Source organism: Gobio gobio (genome assembly GCF_949357685.1).
Source record: "Gobio gobio genome assembly, chromosome: 20".
NCBI classification, from domain to species: domain Eukaryota; kingdom Metazoa; phylum Chordata; class Actinopteri; order Cypriniformes; family Gobionidae; genus Gobio; species Gobio gobio.
Window position 1 is genome coordinate 41661696 of NC_137113.1, and position 24030 is coordinate 41685725.

The 24030-nt window shown below is 37.7% G+C and overlaps 2 protein-coding genes across 4 annotated transcripts; one reads left to right on the top strand and one right to left on the bottom strand.

Annotated features, from left to right (window-relative positions):
• The first annotated feature begins 1385 nt into the window (after positions 1-1385).
• rbp4 (retinol binding protein 4, plasma) lies at positions 1386-3767 on the top strand. Of its 3 annotated transcripts, none has more exons than XR_013818680.1 (7): positions 1386-1431; positions 1508-1627; positions 1708-1844; positions 1931-2037; positions 2112-2324; positions 2502-3161; positions 3466-3767. XR_013818680.1 is itself a non-coding variant. In XM_079846189.1 (6 exons), the coding sequence occupies exons 2-6, from the start codon at positions 1526-1528 to the stop codon at positions 2519-2521; spliced, it is 579 nt and encodes a 192-aa protein (XP_079702315.1). In that variant the 5' UTR covers positions 1386-1431; positions 1508-1525; the 3' UTR covers positions 2522-3766. The 3 variants fall into 3 exon arrangements, 1 of the variants encoding a protein (XP_079702315.1); XR_013818681.1 differs by having other exon boundaries at positions 2502-3299; positions 3359-3766; XM_079846189.1 differs by having other exon boundaries at positions 2502-3766.
• Positions 3768-11028: 7261 nt separating this feature from the next.
• Positions 11029-22107, bottom strand: cep55l (centrosomal protein 55 like). Its single transcript, XM_079801760.1, has 9 exons — positions 22041-22107; positions 21658-21860; positions 19861-20121; positions 13851-13895; positions 13625-13775; positions 13263-13525; positions 12392-12463; positions 11758-11883; positions 11029-11658 (listed from the first exon to the last, which is right to left on the bottom strand). Exons 2-9 carry the CDS (start codon positions 21841-21843, stop codon positions 11449-11451), a joined length of 1314 nt encoding a protein of 437 aa, XP_079657886.1. The 5' UTR covers positions 21844-21860; positions 22041-22107; the 3' UTR covers positions 11029-11448.
• Between the last annotated feature and the right edge of the window lie 1923 nt (positions 22108-24030).

Here is a 24030-nt window from a genome sequence, read left to right on the forward strand (position 1 = left end):
ATATGATTATGTAATTGTACAGTTAATATTAAAACTAACTTTATTATTATTATTTAAAAAAACATGATATTTGAGTGTAATTTAATTGTTTCTATCCAAATCAGTACATTTTTACCTTCAATATTATAGTAGGCTACAACTGACTCCCATAGTTTACAGCATTAGTCAAGAGCTTAGTTAATTGAAAGTTAATTAAAAAGCTTGTGAATCAAAGTCGAATTGTTAAATTTGTGTAAATATCCAGCCCTTATACATACATATATATATATATATATATATATATACATATATATATATATATACATACATATATATATATATAAGTTGTTTGTGTCACGGTGGTTGCTGGAAGGCAGACACAGACGAAGATAGATAATAAAACCAAAATAAAACAGATGACCAGAGAGCAACACACACTTACTAAGACAGAAAGACTGAAAAGGAAGGACTTATATAGGGACACAAACAAGGTAAGGAGCAAACACAGCTGAACAGAATAGACCCTTTTCACATTTCCGGGTTTCTCAGAGCGGAAGTCGTCATAGTTGGGTTAACTATTGTAGAATGAGAGAAAAATATTTTTTGGGGGTACCCATTTGCTCAAATAACAAAATAATCGTTACCATCACTCCCATAGACATTGTATTACAAACACCCTCACAGCAGCGGTAACTTATTTTTTTATTGTCATTTGATGCAAAAGTAACACAATACAAAGTATTAGTGTTATAAATGTACATACATTTAAAAAAAAAATGAAAATACAAAAAAACGCTGCAGGATTTACGATATTGAGACAGTCTGTGAAAATGGTCCATTAACTAATAATGAAGGTAACCATGGTAACAAAGGAGTGGCGGGAAACTGAACAAAGAAGCAGATGAACAAATCAGAATACAAACAGAAAGTCCAAACAAAAACAGACATGTGACAGTCTGGTTACTTTTAAAGCCCAAACATTTTTCATTTTTATCCATTTTGTCTCAAAAGAATCAAAACCTCGAACAGAAACAGAGTATACATACATTAGCTGGAAAATATAAGTAGTTTGGTTACTATTACAAACCTGTAAACCTGAATGAAAACGTTCTATGTACACAAAACAAATGTTCCGTATTGAACAGGTTTCAGGGAACACAATCACCGGCATAATGTAGAAATGCACACAAGCTGGCATGTGCTAAAGAATTCCAGCTTCAGCTCATGCTCTTGCACAATCCAGCTGCAACCTGAGGAAAAACACACTCGGGGAGCAGAGGTCAACGCAGAGACCTGAAATGTTATGTTATGTAAAACCTTTTGTCCAATGACGGGGATGGAGACTGAATTTCTGGGCGTTGGGTGGGGCTATGAATATTGGCTCCCAGAATCTTGGCCCTATATAAATGCAGCTGCAGCAGTGCAAAAGTAACTTCAGATACTGTGATCAAGGTACGCACGTTAGGAATCGTTTGACGGACGGCTAATTTGTTGGTGTTTTCCTAACTGTTCTACTCATTTTTCACAGCTCGAGCACAGAAGCACCATGCTCAGGTTCTGCATAGCTCTCTGTGTCCTGGCCACGTGCTGGGCGCAGGACTGTCTGGTGAGCAACATCACCGTCAAACAGGACTTTGACAAGACAAGGGTAAGTCAGACAGTATTTTCCTTCAATCCGCAAGTCGTTTTGGAGCTTTCGTTCCTCATGCTTTCCCACTGACCTTGCAGTTTCAAGGAACATGGTATGCCGTAGCCAAGAAAGACCCCGTTGGTCTTTTCCTTCTTGATAATATTGTGGTCACTTACAAAGTGGAGGAAGATGGAAGCATGACGGCCGCCGCTATTGGCAGAGTCATCCTTCTCAAGTGAGTCTAATTGGGGTTTTATGTTGATGTTCTACACTTACGCAATGAAAACGATTACATTTTTGCATGTCGAAATGACTTTTCAGCAACTGGGAGCTGTGCGCCAACATGTTTGGCACCTTTGAAGAGACCGAAGACCCAGCCAAGACCAAGTTGAAATACTGGGGAGCTGCTGCGTATCTCCAGTCTGGATGTAAGTGCCGATTTATCCAGTGCAAATCGCATGTAAGGTCATCCGCTCACGATCTGTTTGTGACCGTTTCGCAGATGACGACCACTGGATCGTTGACACCGACTATGATAACTACGCCATCCACTACGCCTGCAGAGTGCTTGATGAGGACGGAACCTGCCTGGATGGTTATTCCTTCATATTCTCCCGACACCCTGAAGGCCTCAGGCCTGAAGACCAGCAGATTGTGACAGAGAAGAAACAGGAGGTCTGCTTCCTGGGCAAATACAGACGCGTTGCACACACTGGTAAGATGGTTGAGCCTCATGAATTATTATTATATGGGGGGAATTCAGGGTGATTGGGACACTTTTTGTCATTGAGATGACTTGGGAAAAGTGTCCCAATGTATTCATGATCAGACATTGTTCAGTATGCAAAAGATCTAAACGCGCTGATGTGTTTTTGCTTGTTTAATTGTGCAGGTTTCTGTGCCGCTGCCTGAAAGACCACTGCACAAAAGAGCTTCTGAGGATGTAATCTGTCAAGTTTTATAGTTCCAGCTGATATGTAAATACCAAAAATAAACATATTACTTAATAAAAGAGAATGCATAATAATTGTGGACAAGGCAAAAGTGAAAATGTGTAGTAATCATTTTTAATGCACAATAAGTGCATGGTGTAACTTGTTTTTTTTTTCCAAATAAACTTGAAAAAAACAAAACAAGTACGAATTAATGATTGAATTCAGTGATCGATCTAGTAAACCCGCTATCACCAAAGTTTTATCAAAGGTTCTTTCGAACTCATGAACCAACTATACAAACAGCACTGTGGTAAATCAATGCTTTTTGTTGTGTACCAACCAAAATGTTGTGCAACTTGGACCATGATACAGAGCAGCAGGTGTCAGCACACATTATATGTATGAGGAAAAGCATAAGAAAATATAATCAAGTTTTATATTTTTACTTAGCTGATCCAGCCATGCCATTGATTAATTTTCCTCAATTTTCTTTGAAACACTTTATAACATATTTATACTTTATAACAAATGTTTAATATATGAAGACTGGAGATGCAAAAGCCTCAAGTCCATCTGACATTTTTCTTTTAAAAATGGCCTTTTTGTCAGGCTTCTATGTAAAGGTTTGTACTTAAAAGGATAGTTCACCCAAAAATTAAAATTCTGTCATCATTTACTCACCCTCAAGTTGTTCCAAACCTGTAAGAGTTTATTTGTTCTGCTGAACACAAAAGAAGATATTTTGAAGAATGTTTGTTACAAAGCAGATAGAGCAACCATTGACTACCATAGTATTTTTTCCCTACTATGGTAGTCAATGGTTGCTCTATCTGCTTGGTTACAAACATTCTCCAAAATATCATCTTTTGTGTTCAGCAGAACAAAGAAACTCTTACAGGTTTGGAACAATTTGAGGGTGAGTAAATGATGACAGAACTATCCCTTTAAGTACCAGTACTTCTGAATGGGCTGAGGCTGGGGTTTAGTGGGTTTGAAGTGAAAGTATTTGATGAACGTATACTATATGCGGAGAGCATTCACTTAGTGTCGTTATCTCATTTTTGACCGAAGTGTCTTTTAGAGGCTTTTGCATCTGAACTCTTCATAAACATTCTATACATTTATGTAATGTTATCTATACAATATGTATAAACATCTGTTAAGAGTTATATCAACATACTATACTATAAAATAAAATGGCTACATATATTTATACACACACAATCTGGGCATCTCTGAAAGGTACTGGAAGGAGTCAGTGGACCTATATTCAAAACAGATTGTTTTATATTAGTGTGTGTGTGTGTGTGTGTGTGTGTGTGTGTGTGTGTGTGTGTGTGTGTGTGTGTGTGTGTGTGTGTGTGTGTGTGTGTGTGTGTGTGTGTGTGTGTGTGTGTGTGTGTGTGTGTGTGTGTGTGTGTGTGTGTGTGATTAATGGTTAAACAGTGTAAATTAATGGTGTGCTGGGCTAACTAGAGCTCTTCTTAAAACATACTTTGTTCTTATATTTTTATAAGAATATAGGCTATTCTTTAGGAATAAAATACAATACCGTTTTTATTTGTATGTATTTTCTACACTTCAGACAGTTGTCTGTCTGGATTTGTGTATAAATGCAAGACGTCACATTAGCACATTAGGCTATTCAATTTGTTTCATTTTGTGAAGAAAAGGATATGTAAATGTGAAGATGTGAACGTTTGTTCGTGGACGTGTGTTGTTTGGAGGATTCAAACGATTTGTCATTGCTTGCACAAGAGCGCATATGAGGAAAACACTCGGACAGTGTGTGAAATAGTATTATAATAAGGGAAAATTTCCTATAGTTACCAAATGACCGTTAATAGTGTTCAAATATAGGCATCATTGTGACACTTACCGCTACATGTTCTTTTCAGGGTGGAATTCTTGTATGCTGAGAGATGTCAGTTCGTTTTGGTGCACACAACATGCATCGCATTATGAAACTATTCTTTTTGACATCTTGGAGTGAAATCATAGACTGAACTTGAGGCCACGGGTGATCTACCTCCCGTAGCTCACACACATCTTCCTCTGCTTCGGCCATCATCTTCCGACGAAACGCGCGCTAATTATAAGCGGGTGATGCGTAGCAACCTCTCGCGAAGCAGCCTCTCCAACGTATCGCGAGACTTGCGAAAGTCATATTAACTTATTTTAAAATATATAATATAATTATTACCATTTGACAGTAACGGAGGAACACCACCGAATGTAACTAAGTAAAAGTACAGTTTTTTCACAAGAAATTTACTTGAGTAAGAGTAAAAGTACCCATCTTTAAATCTACTCTAAAAGTACAAGTTACCCAAAAAATGTACTCAAGTAAATGTAACGAAGTAAATGTAATTCGTTACTACCCACCTCTGCATATATATATATATACATAATAAATGTGTGTGTTAATTATATACGTAAATACACATAATATATGTGTATACATAATTAATGTATATATAAATACACATGTATATATTTAGAAATATTTGCATGCATATACTGTATATGTATATATATATATATATATATATATATATATATATATATATATATACACACACAGGTGCTGGTCATATAATTAGAATATCGTCAAAAAGTTGATTTATTTCACTAATTCCATTCAAAAAGTGAAACTTGTATATTATATTCATTCATTACACACAGACTGATTTATTTCAAATGTTTATTTCTTTTAATTTTGATGATTATAACTGACAACTAAGGAAAATCCCAAATTCAATACCTCAGAAAATTAGAATATTGTGAAAAGTTTCAATATTGAAGACACCTGGTGCCACACTCTAATCAGCTAATTAACTCAAAACACCTGCAAAGGCCTTTAAATGGTCTCTCAGTTCTGTAGGCTACACAATCATGGGGAAGATTGCTGACTTGACAGTTGTCCAAAAGACGACCATTGACACCTTACACAAGGAGGGCAAGACACAAAAGGTCATTGCAAAAGAGGCTGGCTGTTCACAGAGCTCTGTGTCCAAGCACATTAATAGAGAGGCGAAGGGAAAGGAAAGATGTGGTAGAAAAAAGTGTACAAGCAATAGGGATAACCGCACCCTGGAGAGGATTGTGAAACAAAACCCATTCAAAAATATGGGGGAGATTAACAAAGAGTGGACTGCAGCTGGAGTCAGTGCTTCAAAAACCACTACGCACAGACGTATGCAAGACATTGTGTCAAGCCACTCTTGAACAACAGACAGCGCCTGTAAATTTTGCATTTCCTTTGCAAATCAGGGCCCCAGAGTCTGGAGGAAGAGAGGAGAGGCACAAAATCCACGTTGCTTGAGGTCCAGTGTAAAGTTTCCACAGTCAGTGATGGTTTGGGGTGCCATGTCATCTGCTGGTGTTGGTCCACTGTGTTTTCTGAGGTCCAAGGTCAACGCAGCCGTATACCAGGAAGTTTTAGAGCACTTCATGCTTCCTGCTGCTGACCAACTTTATGGAGATGCAGATTTCATTTTCCAACAGGACTTGGCACATGCACACAGTACCAAAGCAACCAGTAGCTGATTTAAGGACCATGGTATCCCTGTTCTTGATTGGCCAGCACACTCGCCTGACCTTAACCCCATAGAAAAACTATGGAGTATTGTGAAGAGGAAGATGCGATAGGCCAGACCCAACAATGCAGAAGAGCTGAAGGCCACTATCAGAGCAACCTGTGCTCTCATAACACCTGAGCAGTGCCACAGACTGATCGACTGCATGCCACGCTGCATTACTGCAGAAATTCAGGCAAAAGGAGCCCCAACTAAGTATTGAGTGCTGTACATGCTCATACTTTTCATGTTCATACTTTTCAGTTGGCCAAGATTTCTAAAAATCCTTTCTTTATATTGGTCTTAAGTAATATTCTAATTTTCTGAGATACTGAATGTGGGATTTTCCATAGTTGTCAGTTATAATCAGTGCCGCCGCTCCGATTACGAGCATCACGCGCAGCACGTAGGGCACCATAAGAAAATGCTCTCTCTACCCCTACATTTGAATTAAATGTTGTTTGGCCAATATTAAACAAGAATTTGATTGTGCTGTAAATTGTAAAAACAATCTCCTTCTGCTGCCATTTTGTTAAAATGCGTAACATAAGTTGATTATATTTATATTATGTATTATATATCAGTATTGTTCAGTAAAACCAAATAATTATTTGCTTTTGATACTTTATTTAAACAAATTATAATTGCCTCATTGATATTATATATGGGTGATTCTATAATTAGAGATACATTTTGCATTTCAAAAAAAGTTATTCAGAATAATTCAGTGTTTGCCAAACACAAGTTACTTCCTTTGTTTAAATTTTAATGGGAAAAAAATATTATTTCGGTAACACTTTATTTTACAGTGTCCTTGTTACATATGTTACATGCAGTTACCATAGTAATAACAGTAGATTATGCATAATTACATGCAACTAACCCTTGTTTGAGGGTTAGTTATATATATAGTAAGTACAAGTAGTTAATTAATATTACTCTGTACTTAAATATATACAGTTACACTGCACCAATGACACCGTAAAATAAAGTGTAACCTAGATTGCTTTATAGCATTGTTTGTCAACTCTGTTACAGACAAATTAGGAAACATTGTTACACTACCTTGGTAACAGAATTTGGTGGTAACAAATTTGATGATTTTAAACTTTTTAGCCAAAAACTCCTCTTACTAGCATAAATGCTAAGAGCACTAATGAAATCATGATTAAAAGACTTTTAAACAACTCACGGTGTGATCAGTAATGCATTCTGTTTTCCTTTTGATACTGTGGACGTTTGACAAGATAACTGGTATAAGAACATTTTAGATTCAAATATTTTGTCAGAGAGAGCACACACACCTGGTGTATTGACAAGATTTATGGACACATATTTTTATAAGATTTAATGTTGTAGAATTAGGAGAATTACTGATTAGGGCTTTTAAAAACAACAACAAAAAATGAAATATTACCAAAAGAAAAGTAAAATAAAATATTTTGATTACACAATGATACATGACAAATCATGACTTCCAACTAAGCAAGACACTTAATACAGAAAATATTATATTGTTATGGGCTGTAACATCTTGTGATTAAAATAATAAAAAATATAACCATTTGAAAAATGACTTTAAACACCAAATGTACCTGCAATTATAGAATCACCCATATATATCTTAATTCATTTTGAAGGCTATTGTTCACTTAGGTATAGTTTAATTATTACCACAGAAAAAATATTATCAGATTACTCGATTAATCGTCAAAATAACCAACTGATTACCAAAATAATAGTTAGTGACAGCCCTAGATTAGTTAAAACATTTCAAAACGCAGCTACATTGTTTTGCATTTTGTGACTTTCAGATGAATAAAATACTTTTTCCACACTGAACTAAATTATAAACGCAACACTTTTGTTTTTGCCCCCATTTTTCATGAGCTGAAATCAAAGATCTAAGACTTTTTCTATGTACACCAAAGGCCTATTTCTCTCAAATATTGTTCACACATCTGTCTGAATCTGTGTTAGTGAGCACTTCTCCTTTGCCGAGATAATCCATCCACCTCACAGGTGTGTGCAGATTAGACAGCATGATTATTGCACAGGTGTGCCTTAGGCTGGCCACAATAAAAGGCCACTCTTAAATGTGCACTTTTATCACACAGCACAATGCCACAGATGTCGCAAGTTTTGAGGAAGTGTGTTATTGGCATGCTGACTGCAGGAATGTCCACTAGAGCTGTTGCCTGTGAATTGAATGTTCATTTCTCTACCATTCAGAGAGTTTGGCAGTACATTCACAACCTCAGACCACGTGTAACCACACCAGCCCAGGACACATCCAGCATCTTCACCTCCAAGATCGTCTGAGACCAGCCACCCGGACAGCTGCTGCAACAATCGGTTTGCATAACAAAAGACTTTTTGCAGAAACTGTCTCAGGGAAGCTCATCTGCATGCTCGTCGTCCTCATCAGGGTCTCGACCTGACTGCAGTTCGTCGTCATAACCGACTTGAGTGGGCAAATGCTAACATTCGATGGCGCCTGGCACTTTGGAGAGGTGTTCTCTTCACGGATGAATCCCGGTTTTCACTGTCCAGGGCAGATGGCAGACAGCGTGTATGGCGTCGTGTGGGTGAGTGGTTTGCTGATGTCAATGTTGTCAATGAGTAGCCCATGGTGGCTGTGGGGTTATGGTATGGGGCAGGCGTATGTTATGGACAACGAACACAGGTGCATTTTATTGATGGCATTTTGAAAGCGCAGAGATACCGTGACGAGATCCTGAGGCCCATTGTTCTGCCATTCATCCACGACCATCACCTCGTGTTGCAGCATGATAACGCACAGCCCCATGTTGCAAGGATCTGTACACAATTCCTGGAAGCTGAAAACATCCCAGTTCTTGCATGGCCAGCACACTCACCGTCACCCATTGAGCATGTTTGATATGCTCTGGATCGGCGTATACGACGGCGTGTTCCAGTTCCTGCCAATATCCAATACAGTAAAACTGCACATTTTAGAGTTGCCTAGTCAGCATCTTGATATGCCACACCATTGAGGTGGATGGATTATCTCGGCAAAGGAGAAGTGCTCACTAACACAGATTTAGACAGATTTGTGAACAATATTTGAGAGAAATAGGCCTTTTGTGTACATAGATCTAAGACTTTTTCTTTGAATTGGGGGCAAAAACAAAAGTGTTGCGTTTATAATTTTGTTCAGTGTAATTTGTCATCTCATTCTCATGAACCCAATATTGTGTATCGTCTCGTGAGCTATCATCACCGCAACAAAACTGTGGCCAGTGAAAATGCTGAGTGGCTAGTAACCTGTGTATATAGCCTAAATATATATTTTGAATATGTCAAGTGCCTTCACAGATGCCCAGGGATCTATTATTTTTCAGAAGGATTCTACAAATGTATTTCTTCTTGTTGCCAGTTATCATTAGTCAAATACACTCACCTAAAGGATTATTAGGAACACCTGTTCAATTTCTCATTAATGCAATTATCTAATCAACCAATCACATGGCAGTTGCTTCAATGCATTTAGGGGTGTAGTCTTGCTCAAGACAATCTCCTGAACTCCAAACTGAATGTCAGAATGGGAAAGAAAGGTGATTTAAACAACTTTGAGCATGGCATGGTTGTTGGTGCCAGACGGGCCGGTCTGAGTATCTCACAATCTGCTCAGTTACTGGGATTTTCACGCACAACCATTTCTAGGGTTTACAAAGAATGGTGTGAAAAGGGAAAAACATCCAGTATGTGGCAGTCCTGTGGGCGAAAATGCCTTGTTGATGCTAGAGGTCAGAGGAGAATGGGCCGACTGATTCAAGCTGATAGAAGAGCAACTTTGACTGAAATAACCACTCGTTACAACCGAGGTATGCAGCAAAGCATTTGTGAAGCCACAACACGCACAACCTTGAGGCGGATGGGCTACAACAGCAGAAGACCCCACCGGGTACCACTCATCTCCACTACAAATAGGAAAAAGAGGCTACAATTTGCAGCTCACCAAAATTGGACAGTTGAAGACTGGAAAAATGTTGCCTGGTCTGATGAGTCTCGATTTCTGTTGAGACATTCAGATGGTAGAGTCAGAATTTGGCGTAAACAGAATGAGAACATGGATCCATCATGCCTTGTTACCACTGTGCAGGCTGCTGGTGGTGGTGTAATGGTGTGGAGGATGTTTTCTTGGCGCACTTTAGGCCCCTTAGTGCCAATTGGGCATCGTTTAAAAGCCACGGCCTACCTGAGCATTGTTTCTGACCATGTCCATCCCTTTATGACCACCATGTACCCATCCTCTGATGGCTACTTCCAGCAGGATAATGCACCATGTCACAAAGCTCGAATCATTTCAAATTGGTTTCTTGAACATGACAATGAGTTCACTGTACTAAAATGGCTCCCACAGTCACCAGATCTCAACCCAATAGAGCATCTTTGGGATGTGGTGGAACGGGAGCTTCGTGCCCTGGATGTGCATCCAACAAATCTCCATCAACTGTAAGATGCTATCCTATCAATATGGGCCAATATTTCTAAAGAATTCTTTCAGCACCTTGTTGAATCAATGCCACGTAGAATTAAGGCAGTTCTGAAGGCGAAAGGGGGTCAAACACAGTATTAGTATGGTGTTCCTAATAATCCTTTAGGTGAGTGTATATTGCTCACCTGGCAGTGAAAGCATGCATGGCACTTCCTGGAATCGAACTGTTAATAAACTCGTTCTCCTCCGGCTACTGTGCCTTCACCTAATCCCATCTTTAAATAGTTTAATGCAGGATTTACACATGCGGTCTAATTCAAGACAGATTTGGTTTGCAAAGTCAGGACCGACGGATTGGAGTCGTTCCTAGACAAGTAACACTTCAGAGGTAAAAAGAGGATACAAGGGACACACAGGGTTATTTCTGTCTTTTTTCTTTTATTTAAGCAGAGTAAGACAATTCAGTGAATGACTGTGAAAAATTATTATTTTTTTAGGTACAACACTGATTGTTGAATATTGATTATTACTTATTGCATGTATGCAAACTGCATATAAAAAAGCAACCTGGTCACCAAAAGCGAACTAAGAAAATAACATTTGAATGTATAAATTAAAATATTTTTAAATATGCCCCATGTAAACAAATACTTTTATGAATACAAGAAAAGTCCCTTCAAGCTCTTCAAATTCAAGAATATAAAAATTTGACTATTAGTTTGTTCTTTAAAAGTAAAAAATTAAAAAATGAAACCAGTTAATATAGAATACTGAAAGATTTCTTTGGAATGGTGACAATAAAACCAAGTGAAAATCACTCTAAATAGTGAAGCTTATATGAAGAGTGGAAGAGTTTAGGCAGGTTCAGTTGAAGCAGTAGTCGAGGTGGGCGAGCAGCTCTCTGTGCTGGCTGGTGGGGTAGGAAGCGCCACAGTTCGGACACTCCAGGATACTCTCATCAAGTGTGTTATGGACTTTAGATGGAGACGTGGTTCGATCTTGAATAGTCAATCCTTCAAAATCCATCCTGTTACGTGAGCTGGGCTCAGAGAAACGAGACTCTCTCTGCGGTTTCTGAGGCACAATGTCAATACAGGCACATTATTACACAATATGATGATCAAAATGTCAATGATCATGTCGGAACGCATCAAGGAATATTTCAGAACTTACAGAAGACTCCAGGCGTGTAATCTGGTCTCTGGCCTTCCGCAGCTCTTTCAAAACTTTGTGCAGTTGGAGCTGTAAAGTTTGACGGTCTAGTCTTTCATTTTCGGATTCTTTGGCTGACAACTGGATCTGTCGGATGGTCATTGACAAATGAGGGTGATGATAATACACACAAACTTTAATAATCTAGTTTAAAGGGATAGTTCACCCAAAAATGAAAATTAGCCCATGATTTACTCACCCTCAAGTCATCCTAGGTGTCTATGACATTCTTTCAGACGAAGTAAAATCGGAGTTAAATTAAAAAATGTCGGAAGCTAGACATTTGACTTTATTAAGTTTTAAATATGGATTTTTTTTTGCCACCGCGGGCAATATTTCCGTAAATAAAGTGTTAAATATGTTGCGTCGCTTCATTAAATTGAGGTAAAACCGCTGGTGTCACATGGATTACTTTAATGATGTCTCTCCTATCTAGTTTTTCTTTCTTTTTTTTTTAGGTTCTTTGGCCGACAACTGGATCTGTATGACGGTCAATGACAAATGAGGGTGAGAACACCAGGAATGGAACCGATAAGCTGAATGTTTCATTCATAGCTCTACGATGAAAGCTAGTGTTGAAGGGTGATCTGAATACCTGTTGTTCCAATATAGCGATTATTTTATGGTCCTCCTGCTGATTCATCAGGGATTTCTGTAATTGGTTCACCTTTCGAAACAGAAAAAAAATTGCTCTTTTTAATCTAGCAAAAACAGTTAATATGTCTGTCAAAAGAAATGAGTAGACATATACCAATATAATCAACCAAAGATGTGTTTCCCAAAAGCATTGTAAGCCAAAATAGAAAGTAGAAACCACTGGCACCAATAGTCTCAAATGCTCCTGGGAAATGCAGCCTAAAGTTGGGCATTGACATCCATTTCACGATTTGATTCACAAGCTTGAAATTTGATTCAATTCCATTTAATATCGAATCATTGAAGTGTTCATTTCTCTAGCCACAAAGCGAGCTCTGGGCACTGAATGGCTTTCGGAGGTAAACATAACGTTACTAGACTCCGATTACTAATGAATGAGAGAAAGTGCAACGATAATCCCAATATGGCGAATACGCCCCGCCTTCTAAATGAAACAGCCAATAGGTGACTAGTAAAATCATCAAAAATCTGTTGTCAGATTTCAAATATGAAATTTAATCTGGCAAAACAGTTTTGGAGAATTTGATGTTTCCCCATTCAAAGAGATAGCATGCCAGAGCCGTTTCAAAAGATGGCCGCCGAGTGAAATGACTTGTCTTAAAGGGACTTTGACGTTACGTGACATTGTTTACAAGCAGTGTTATATATGATATATGTACATGACAGAATTGTGTTATATACATTATACGTACATGACAGAAATGCATTAAATTGGCATTAGAAGGACCTTTGGCCAGCCTGCTCTCCATACACTGGCAATTATCCATATTGATCGAACACCCAAAATGAGGTTAATATTTTATGTGTACCTGCATCAAAAGTTCGGACACCCTCTTCCTCTCGTCCTCCAGCTCATCCTGCAGTCGAGCAGTTCGTTCTGAATGACACCTCCTCTCCTCCTGCAGAGCCCGCCGGTCGCCTTTCCTCTCCTCCAGAAGCTGCTCCCGGGCCTGAGCCGCTTCCCTGCTCTTCTCCTCATACCTCCCTCTCAGATCATCAAGTTCCATCTGGATCTGGCTGACTCGGGACCGTTCGGCCTCTAGCTCACGCTGAGCCTCCTGCCCGGACTGGGCTGTGGGACAAGAAGAGAGAATGAATGGTGATACTGAGTCATATAGACCATCACAATTTTATTCTGGCAACTTTGAGTGTCTTTAAAGAGAGTATTTACCATCTGAACTGGCTTCTTTGTGCTGATGTTGGGGAGCTTGATTTGATTCATTTAACTGTTTCTCTAACTCCTTGGTCTTGGCTAAGACGCCCTTAACATAGGCCTCCCGCTGCTGGTCATATATAAGCCAGTGATGGTTCTTCTCTAGAGCCTGTACTCAAAAACAGAGAGGTGATGAACAGATGTGTCTAGCAGAAAGCAGCAGGAACGTCTTATTTGAACTCACATCTCGCAACTGCTCCTGCACCACCGCAAGCTCACCAGATGGAACCTGACAGGGAGACCAATGATACAAAGACGTCACAAAAATGCATCTCAAATTATAAAAGATTTTAAACTTTTCACATCTTCCATAAATTACTTTACTTATAAACTCTTCTTGGGTTTGAACCTCCAATTTATGGGTTATCGGTCCATTCTTTAACTAGTGACACATCGATATGGATCAATGCATCCATTAAAAGGTCCACTGTGTAATACTTAGGAGGATCTATTGACAGAAATGTAATATAATATACATAACTAGAATGAGCCATTTCTATCTACATACGCGGGTCCCCTTAGTCAACTTTATTTATATAGCGCTTTTAACAATGTAGATCGTTTCAAAGCAGCTTTACAGTGTTAAACAGGAAAATAATGCAGCATAATTTTACAGTGACTTTACAGTCCTTACAGTGAAGTCACCATTTTGCGCCGCCATGTTTCTACAGTAGCTCTAAATGGACAAACGCCTCTCTACAGTCTGACATCTCTGTCCTGTGTCGGCCACCGTAGCTTCTCTATGCGCTTCGAAAATGAGGGGTGAGATGCCGGTAAAACGTACACACGGAACCTTTAAAATGAACACTCCACTATTTTTGTAAATAGCTACATTTTCCTACTCCCCTAGAGTTAAACAGTTGAGTTTTACCGTTTTCGAATCCATTCAGCCGATCTCCGGGTCTGGCGGTAGCACTTTTAGCATAGCTTAGCATAGATCATTGAATCTGATTAGACCGTTAGCATCTCGTAGGGCTGTGCGAGAACACGATATTTGATCGTGGACGATCAAAATTACTGCACGATCCACTTTTTCAGAAAAATCGTTGTATCGCCATATATAGTGCGCAACACGTTATATCCTTAGCAGTTCGATAGACGGCGCCAGGTTAACAATCTCGTATATATGTTGCTCGTAAATTCAGTGAGATTAAGTGACGGAGTCCGTGACAATGGAGGGAAACACGGAGGAGTTGGTTCCTAAAAAAAATGCAACTTCTGTAATATGGAAATGGTTCGGATTTTTGCTAACAGCTCAAACAACAGTTATTTGCAAATGTTGCAATGATACGATTTGCCCGACGGATAGCAACACAACAAACCTTTTTAATCACCTCAAGAGAAAGCACCCGAAAGAATATGCAGAGTCTAATTTTAAAAGGACCCCACGCGAGGACATCACCATGTACAACCAAGCAGCCAGAAACGACAAGGCTTAAACAAACAACTCTAACGAAAGAAACATATCAGAAAGGAGCTCCGTATGAGAGGACGAGCAAGCGCTGGAAAGACGTAACTGATGATGCCGTGACATTTTACCTGACCAAAGACATGATTCCTATAAAGACTGTGGAAAATGAGGGCTTTAAAAGACTGTTCAAAGTCGTAGATCCACGTTATGAAATACCCAGTCGCAAATATTTCTCCTCCACTGCCATTCCACAGCTTTATTCAGAGTGCCGCAACAAGATTCAAAATAAAATTCAAAACGTAAAGTTTTTTGCTACAACGGCTGATTTATGGTCTAGCCGTACGTCAGAGCCGTATTTAAGTCTGACGATTCACTTTATTCATGAGTGGAAGTTGTACAGTGCGTGTCTAGAAACAACATATTTTCCACAAGACCACACAGGCGAGCTCATAGCGCAAGGTCTTAAGGACGCGCTTGAATGTTGGGGACTGAAAGAAGCAAACATGACCTGTATGACGACAGATAGATTTGTTAAACAAATGTTCATTTTGATGGTACAATAATTGTAATGCAAGTCTTGTTGAATGTTCTTTCTTTGCAGAATAGCAAATGCATTAAATCTTCACTTGATTAAAATATTCTTAAACATATATGGTAAGAGTATATTTTTTAAATGGGGACATTAGTTTGGTTGTATTGTACCTTTGTAATTTGCAAAATAGTCTTAAAAAACCAACTTGAAAAAGAATCGGGATAAAAATCGTGAATCGTGATATCCCCAGAAAAAATCGTGATATGATATTTTTTACATATCGCCCAGCCCTAGCATCTCGTTCAAAAAAAATTACCAAAGAGTTTCGATATTTTTCCCATTTAAAACTTGACTCTTCTGTAGTTACATCGTGTACCATGACCGACGGAAAATGAAAAGTTGTGTTTTCTAGACTGATATGACTAGGAACTATACTCTCATTTCTGCATAATAATCAAGGAACTTTTGAGCCCATTTTCAATTGTATTATTATTTTCAAAAATAGTGGAGTGTTCCTTTAAAGGGGCTATCGGATACAAAACATTTGCATGTAAATGGTGTCTTTGCAGTGTGTGGACACAACCACCCTACAATGATACAAATTAATTCACTCCTTTTTTTTTTTTTTAATCCTCAAAAAGCCTAAACACTCAATAATCAAGCCGTTTTAGTGATGTCATATTGCTCATACTCCGCCCACGACCACGGACGGACTGTCCCAAATTAGCATATCTGGTCCTCAGCCAGTTGTACACTGTCCACCAAGGCAGCACTTCACGCCCAAGCCTGTAGTGCTCCTGTCAGAAACTGAAGCTTCCGCGCCTCGATCGCCCCCCGTGGCTGGTCCCAGTATAGCTCCTAAACCCCATCCCTCCATGTATATGAATGGACACGAGACACACTAAACAATTCAATTACACTTCAAATAATTGGTTTCCTAAAGATGGTTTCTGTCATTTTAGGCAGTTTTTATTACGATAATTTCATTTCAAGTGTTCGTTTTTTAAATAAGTTTAGTTTTAGTGAGTTATGTGAAGCTATAAAAACGGGGTGTGTGACGTCATGATTGACAGCTGAGATTGACGGCTTCTCTGAGTGAAGTTGTCACTGAGGCACTAGCGGACTTTTTACGGGATTTTCGGGAGGAGATTGGAGCTTTAGCTTTCATTTCTACATTTTCATAACTGTTTATTTCACACCAACATTATAAATGGTTCTGCATCTGTGAGAGTGTGGGCGGGCTTTTGATAATCGCGCCTTTACTTCCTGCTCTCTACTGCGCAACTCCGGTCCCGAGATCACCACTGCGCAGACTCGGTCCCAAGATGTCAGCGCCGTGTACGGGCCTACGAAAGCTTCAACTATGGTCAGCGGAAGTCAATGAAGTTACGTCGTCCATATTTTGTTACGGTCTATGTTCACGTCCCACGGGAGAGAGGGGTGGGGTGAGCAGTAGCTCATTATCATTTAAAGAGACATGCATCGATAAGGTCGCTGTGAACAGAGCTGTTTTTGAGGAGGTAAAAAGGGGGTTTTACACAAACATTGAGGAATTTTAATCAAAGTATGTTACAGACTTTACATGAAGATCCTAAAGAATCAGACCAACTTGTGGAAAATGGGCATCCGATGACCACTTTAAATGACTAACAAACAATATGATGTATTAATGTCATGTGTGAAAAGATGTCAAAGTATAAAATGAGGTCAAATTGGCACCGAGCTGTTTGATGAGGTCATGTGCAACTTTTGATTTCTTACATTATATTTTGATGACATTTAAAATACTTTTGTTGTTGTTGTGGACGTTCCAGTTGAGATACAGCATTTGCAATTTTCATAGAGCTTGGTTAAATGTTCTTGTTATATTTGGTTGTTAAAAATGGGACTGATAGTGAAAGTTAATACCCATATATCGATCACAGGCCTCTGAATCTAATCAGAATGTAATGGTATCGCAGCATGTTTGGAGGCATCAGCAAATATGGTAACGCTGGCTAAGAGAACCAATGTCAGATTGTATGCTGATGAAATGGCAGATTTACACCCCTATAAACTACAACATCAATCTTGCACAGTGCAAACCGAGCACATTTTTGACCGATACCCTGCTGAGACCTGTCAAACTGATCAGAACAGGAACTTCAATCCACAGGCTGACAATCTCTTAAGAGGATGAATTGCTAGCATAATTTGTGAAGTTTACACTGGAAATGACATGACACAGAATTAAGGCCCACTGACTTCATTTTAAAAAGTGTTTGAGAATATTTGCGTTTAACATTCTAGTGTTAATGTATTCAAATGGATGACCCCAATGTGTGTGCTTTCACAAAGCTCTGAGAGATTCAAAAGAATCTGGATACGATCACGGAATTAAAGATTCTTATTGAAACTTGTTAATGTAATGCAAATATATTTGCAACCCTGCAGCCGATTACGAAGATTTCATTGGAATTCTTGTCAATCACTGTGCTGATACAAACCCCTAATCCGAACATTAACCCTAGTATAGTGTTGGTAGCGCATGATTTTCCTGAACTCTTCTTGACAGAAGACTGTGTGATTGAGTTGACCAATGATGGAGTTGGCTCAATAAAACTATTTAGATTCAAATATTATATTTGTATTATTTCATCACAAAAAAAAAAAAAAATTGTGTTGTGGTATACCATCATCACTCCTTCAGCACTAGTTAGGCGACTTCTCTGAGTAAGCAAATAGTCGTTTGAGATTAAATGCTGCCATCTAGTGTATGAACCTCATCATGCACTCATTTGCCTGGAAATACCCTGATGCTAAATCACAGGAAATTACACACTTCTATGAACTACTATCATGACTAATATATCCTGTCAATCCCTGACTCTGTGTGTGTGTGTGTGTGTGTGTGTGTGTGTGTGTGTGTGTGTGTGTGTGTGTGTGTGTGTGTGTGTGTGTGTGTGTGTGTGTGTGTGTGTGTGTGTGTGTGTGTGTGTGTGTGTGTGTGTGTGTGTACAGTACTGTGCAAAAGTCTTAAGCACGTTATTATTTTCACCATAAATAGCCAGTTATTTATATATTTTGCTGTAGTGTTAATAAGAAATATCGGTCTACATTTCCAAACATTCCTTTTGCCATTATTTGTATTAATCCAGTGAGATTTGAGTCTGACAACAGGCGGTATGCTCTACATAACTGGCATAAAAGAAATGATGTGTGTGTGTGCGTGAAAATACTAACGTGCCTAAGACTTGTGTTCAAATGTTTGGGATGGGTAAGCTTTTTAATGTTTTAAAATAAGTATCTTCTGCTCACCAAGGCTGCATTTATTTGATTAAAAATACAAAAAAAAAAAAAAAACGGTAATATTGTGAAATATCATTACAATTAAAAAAAAACTTTTATTTGAAAACATTTTAAAATGTAATTTATTCCTGTGATGGTGAATTGAGCATCATTACTCCAGTCTTCAGTGTCACATGATCCTTCAGAAATCCTTCTAATATGATGATTTACTGCTCAAGAAACAGTTATGATTATTAATGTTGAAAACAGTTTTTCAGGATTCTTTGATGAATAGTATTTATTCAAAATAAAAAGTTCAGGGTCAGTATTTTTTTGGGAAATCAATTAAATAAATTAATACTTGTATTTTGCAAGGATGCATTAAATTGACTGTAAAGCCATTTACAATGTTACAAAAGTTTCTATTTCAGATAAATGCTGTTCTTTTGAACTTTTTTATTCATCAAAGAATTATGAAAATTTTACACAACTATTTTCAACAACATTACTAATCAGAAATGTTTCTCGAGCAGCAAATCATCATATTAGAATGATTTCTGAAGGATCATGTGACACTGAAGACTGGAGTAATGATGCTGAAAATTCAGCTTTGATCACAGAAATAAACTACATTTTAAAATGTTTTCAAACTGAAAACAGCAATTTGGAATTGTAATAATATTTCACAATATTACAATAAAAAAAATTCAGCCTTGGTGAGCAGAAGAGACTTCTTAAAAATCTTACAGATCCCAAACTTTTGAAAGGCAGTGAAAAATGCTTCTACTTTCGGTCATGACCACGGTTAAATAAGAAATAAATATTATTATTCTTTAACCATAGTCATGAAAGTAGTTTAAATATTAAGAGACATTTTTTTAATTCTAATCTAAAAAAAATAATAATAAAATGATATTACACTTGTAAAATAAAATGAAAGAAAGCCATAATGCCATACGAAGGGTCTAAAGTCAACTTCCCTACCTTTTGTTTCTCAAGTGTGTTACACCTCTCAGAAACCACACCACACTTGTTTTTCAGGTCTTCTGTCTCCTTTGAGAGCGCCTGAAACTGTTTCTCTCTCTGTTCGGCTTCCTGTTGCTTCTGCTCCAGCTGGCTCTGCAGTGAAGACACCACCTCCCCGTGAGCGGAGCGCAGCTGCTGTCTGAGGACACCGATCTCCTGCTCCTTCACCAGCAGCTGCTGCGAGTTCCTCTCCCTCAGCGTCTCCAGGGCCAGAATCCTCTGGGACACAATGGAGTTTGAAAAATATGGTAGAGGAAATATAAAGAATATTACGTCACTCTACATATAAACTGGGGTTGTAGTACTCGGGACCGGTCTTAAGACCATTTTTTGAAGGTCTTGGTCTTGTCTCTGTGACTCTGTCTTACCTACATTTGTTCTCGGTGTCAGGATTTTGTTTCAAGACCACAACTGCTGGGATATTAATAAATTGCTGGTGCATTGTCTGATTTATTTTTTAACATCATTAATGCAATTGGATGTAAAAATGACTGCTTCAGATGCAATCAATAACTTATTTCTAATTTGATTTATTTATTGTGCAGGTTCGGAAAGAATGAGGGATCGTGTCAAAAATGTCACCAAAATGAATACAAATGCTCACAAAATTCAAGATATTTTTGCACACACAAAGTACTTGTATGAGATCTGGATTTTTATATTATAACGTGATATAATTAAGCAATATCGCATGAGAGCCGTTTTTCACACATTTGTCCATGACTGCAAACATGATATTGCTTTTATGCAAACATTTAATACGTTAAAAAAAATTGTCAACATTATTTATGCATTTGTAATTTACCAATTCAGATGCGTCTTCTGGACCACCTCTGCAGTGCAAAGATTAATTAAGTTATTAATGATTTCATTTGATTGGTAACAGCTCTATAAGCATCTTATTAGTGCTGCGCGGTATGACCAAAAATGTATATCATGGTGTTTTTCTAAATTATATCGGTTTCACGGTATATGACGGTATTTTTTTTTCCCTGTGCATGACCGGGTGTTCACCACATTTTCTACTAATTGAGAGAGGAAATACTGCAGTAGATTGACTAGAATGCCTTGTTTTACTGTCATGACGAGTGAATATTGTAGAAAAACTCCACACTAGAGTTAATACAGGTTTGCAAAGCCCCACAAAATGATGCTGTGGAGAGACAACAGAAAACACAGACCTGCAACAAGCTCATTACAGGCACATGAATATTAAAATATGACCACGGAGAGAAAAAAAAACTGAGTTGAGGGCACCTTAAGCATTTTAAAAATCTAACCTATATAACAACAAACTGACAAAACGAGGGAGAAACGCGGATATTTGCAATACATTTAAGAGCACTCTCTGAACAAATTACACACATCAGTTTAACACAGAAAGAATAAAGCAGTTACTTTTTTGCTCATTCTTCTTTGAATTGTCAGTCAAAATTCATATCATAAAAATAAATACCGGTATTCGGTATGAACCGGTATACCGCCTAGCACTACATCTTATTCTAATTATTATCATTGATTAAAAATAAGTCATTTCTCAGGTGGTAATGTGGATCTTTATGAATTTAAGGAGTGCTGGTCTGGTCTGGTCTTGGTCTTAACTCGGTCTTGGTCTGAACACACATTGGATTAGGTGGTCTTGAACATTTATAAACATTTATAGAATGACAAAAATCTTGATTTTGTTGTTGTTGTTGTCATTTTAAACAAAGTTCTATCAGATTTCAGGTATAAAGCAGGCATGAACGAACTCACCTCCAGTAGTTTGGCTCTGTCAGAGTCTGAATGTGTGTGGTGTCTTCCAGCTCTCTTCATGTCCTCCAGACTTTTCTTGAGCTGCTGATTCTCTCTCTTCAGTTTCTCCATCTCCATCTCCACTGACTTCGAGCTTTTAAATCCCAGTTTATTCACGAGAGTCTCCTTTGCCCCCTTCGCAGCCATGTCTGGAGTGATGATGTCTGGACATAACAGAGCTTGTTCATATGTGTAAAACGAACCATAACACAATGAAAATGAATAGGACCCGTGACTTCGACCTCCAAAGTAAAAGCAGCTACATCGAATGGTAAATAGCGAAAGTTCTGCTTGATTTAAAGGGTTATAAATAATCAGAATAAGACAAATAAGTGTTTACTTACGCACAAGAATAAGCGCTTAGGTGTTGCAGTATAGTTACATCAATCTGTGTGGAAACGGCTCTGTTGCACTTCCGTGATATTGAAAACAAGTTTAAATAGTGCGCGTCCTGCGTCATATCCGGAACGCCGTCGTCGGCTAAAGACAGATGGCGCACTGATTCTGTAACGTACGCGAACCTATGATTTGAACAAATATCTTGCAGTTTTATCTTCAGTCCTGTTTAATGTCTGTAAAATGAAGTATTGCAATAAAAAATAAATCTGTAATGTAATCCGTAGTGTATACAAACATTTAAAATAACAATATGCAACCAAATAAGGCACAAAATGTTAACAGCATTAATGATATGTTAATCATAACAATACATTTCCATTTAAAACACTAACGTTAAAGTTTGGGATCAGCTTTTTAACAAATTCTCTTGCTCACCAAGGTTGCAGTTATTTGATCATAATACAGTAAAAATAGTAATATTGTGAGAGATAATTACAAAGAACATGTCAAATATTTTTAAATGTAGGCCTAATCTCTTCCTGTGCTGGCAAAGCTGAATTTTCAGTATCATTTACAGAAATTATTATGCTGTTTTGCTGCTCAAGAAACATTTGTTGAACATGTTGAAAACAGCTGCTATTTTTGTGAAAGCTGCTTTTTCCAGGATTCTTCGAAGAATTGAAAGTTCAAAAGAACAGCATTTATTTGAAATCTGCATTATAGATTTACAGTCACTTTTGAATTTAAAGGCACAGTATGTAAGTTTTGCATCGCTTATTCAAAACAAAGGCATAGCTTGATGACGTTATAATGAGCGTGGAATTATGGGAGTTGTACTGTGTCTTGACTCTTCACCTTCATAGCCGTCAGAAAGGAATCCGATGTACTCGGGCAGAAATCATGAATGATTGAATGTATTAAAGTTTTATTAACGTTACAGTGGTATGAAGCAGAACGCGCCGAGAGTCCTTGTGAGCGAATGCTAATGAGAGAGACCTGTTGCGAAACACCGGTCTCAGAGCTTTTATTCTGCTGATGCTGCAGTCGTCGCTTCTGCTCTTGTCGTTGCATGTGTGTGGTAATGTGTCTCTGGTTTACATGCTACATGCTGGTAAACAATCACACTAAATACATTTGAGTGTGTTGAAAGTTGTGCTATAACGTTACTCTGTGCGTTCGCTCGGTGGCTGGTATGAGAGACGTGTTGCACTTTGCATTAGTCTAGATCAATATTAGAATATCATATTAATAAAAACAGGGTGACTAAATTACTGTTGCAAAATGACATGCAAATAATTAAAAAAAATATTGTATGATGGAGAAAGCTCTCTCTGATTATGCTGTGTTAGCCACTTGACATGTATATCCTAACAGCTGCTCGCCTGTCTAATAAAATACATACTATATTAAAGCGTCTTTGGTCCCTTATGGAAAGAAAATATATTTCCCTGTATGAATGATCAATATACTAAATGATATATTATATATAAAATGTATATATATATAATATATAAAATTATATATTAAATGATGAACGGTATATTTTCGAATAATATATTGTGTTCATATATTAAAATATATTGAAAAATACATAAGGAATTGCTGCTTTTCATATATTGAAAAATATGTGACTATATATTTACTAATATACCATAATGTATGTAATTTTATATTCAGTACACTTCATAATACAGTATATAGATGTACAGGTGATAAGATTTAGTAATGCGTGTGTATAATACATAGGATAAACACACAGAGAAATATATAATGTAATATATTTCTTATATTGTATAATTATTTACATTATAAATGTTTCATATTTTCAAGCCAATTAACAATAGCACAAGCACACCTGCATGTACTAAAGTATTTAGCAAAGAGACTATCACTGTGCTGAAGAGAGACTCTATTTTTCAGCAAAACTACAAAAATACCAGAAAACCTTTCACCTTTCTAAATAATAGAATATTAAACACTAACAGATCTCCCCCT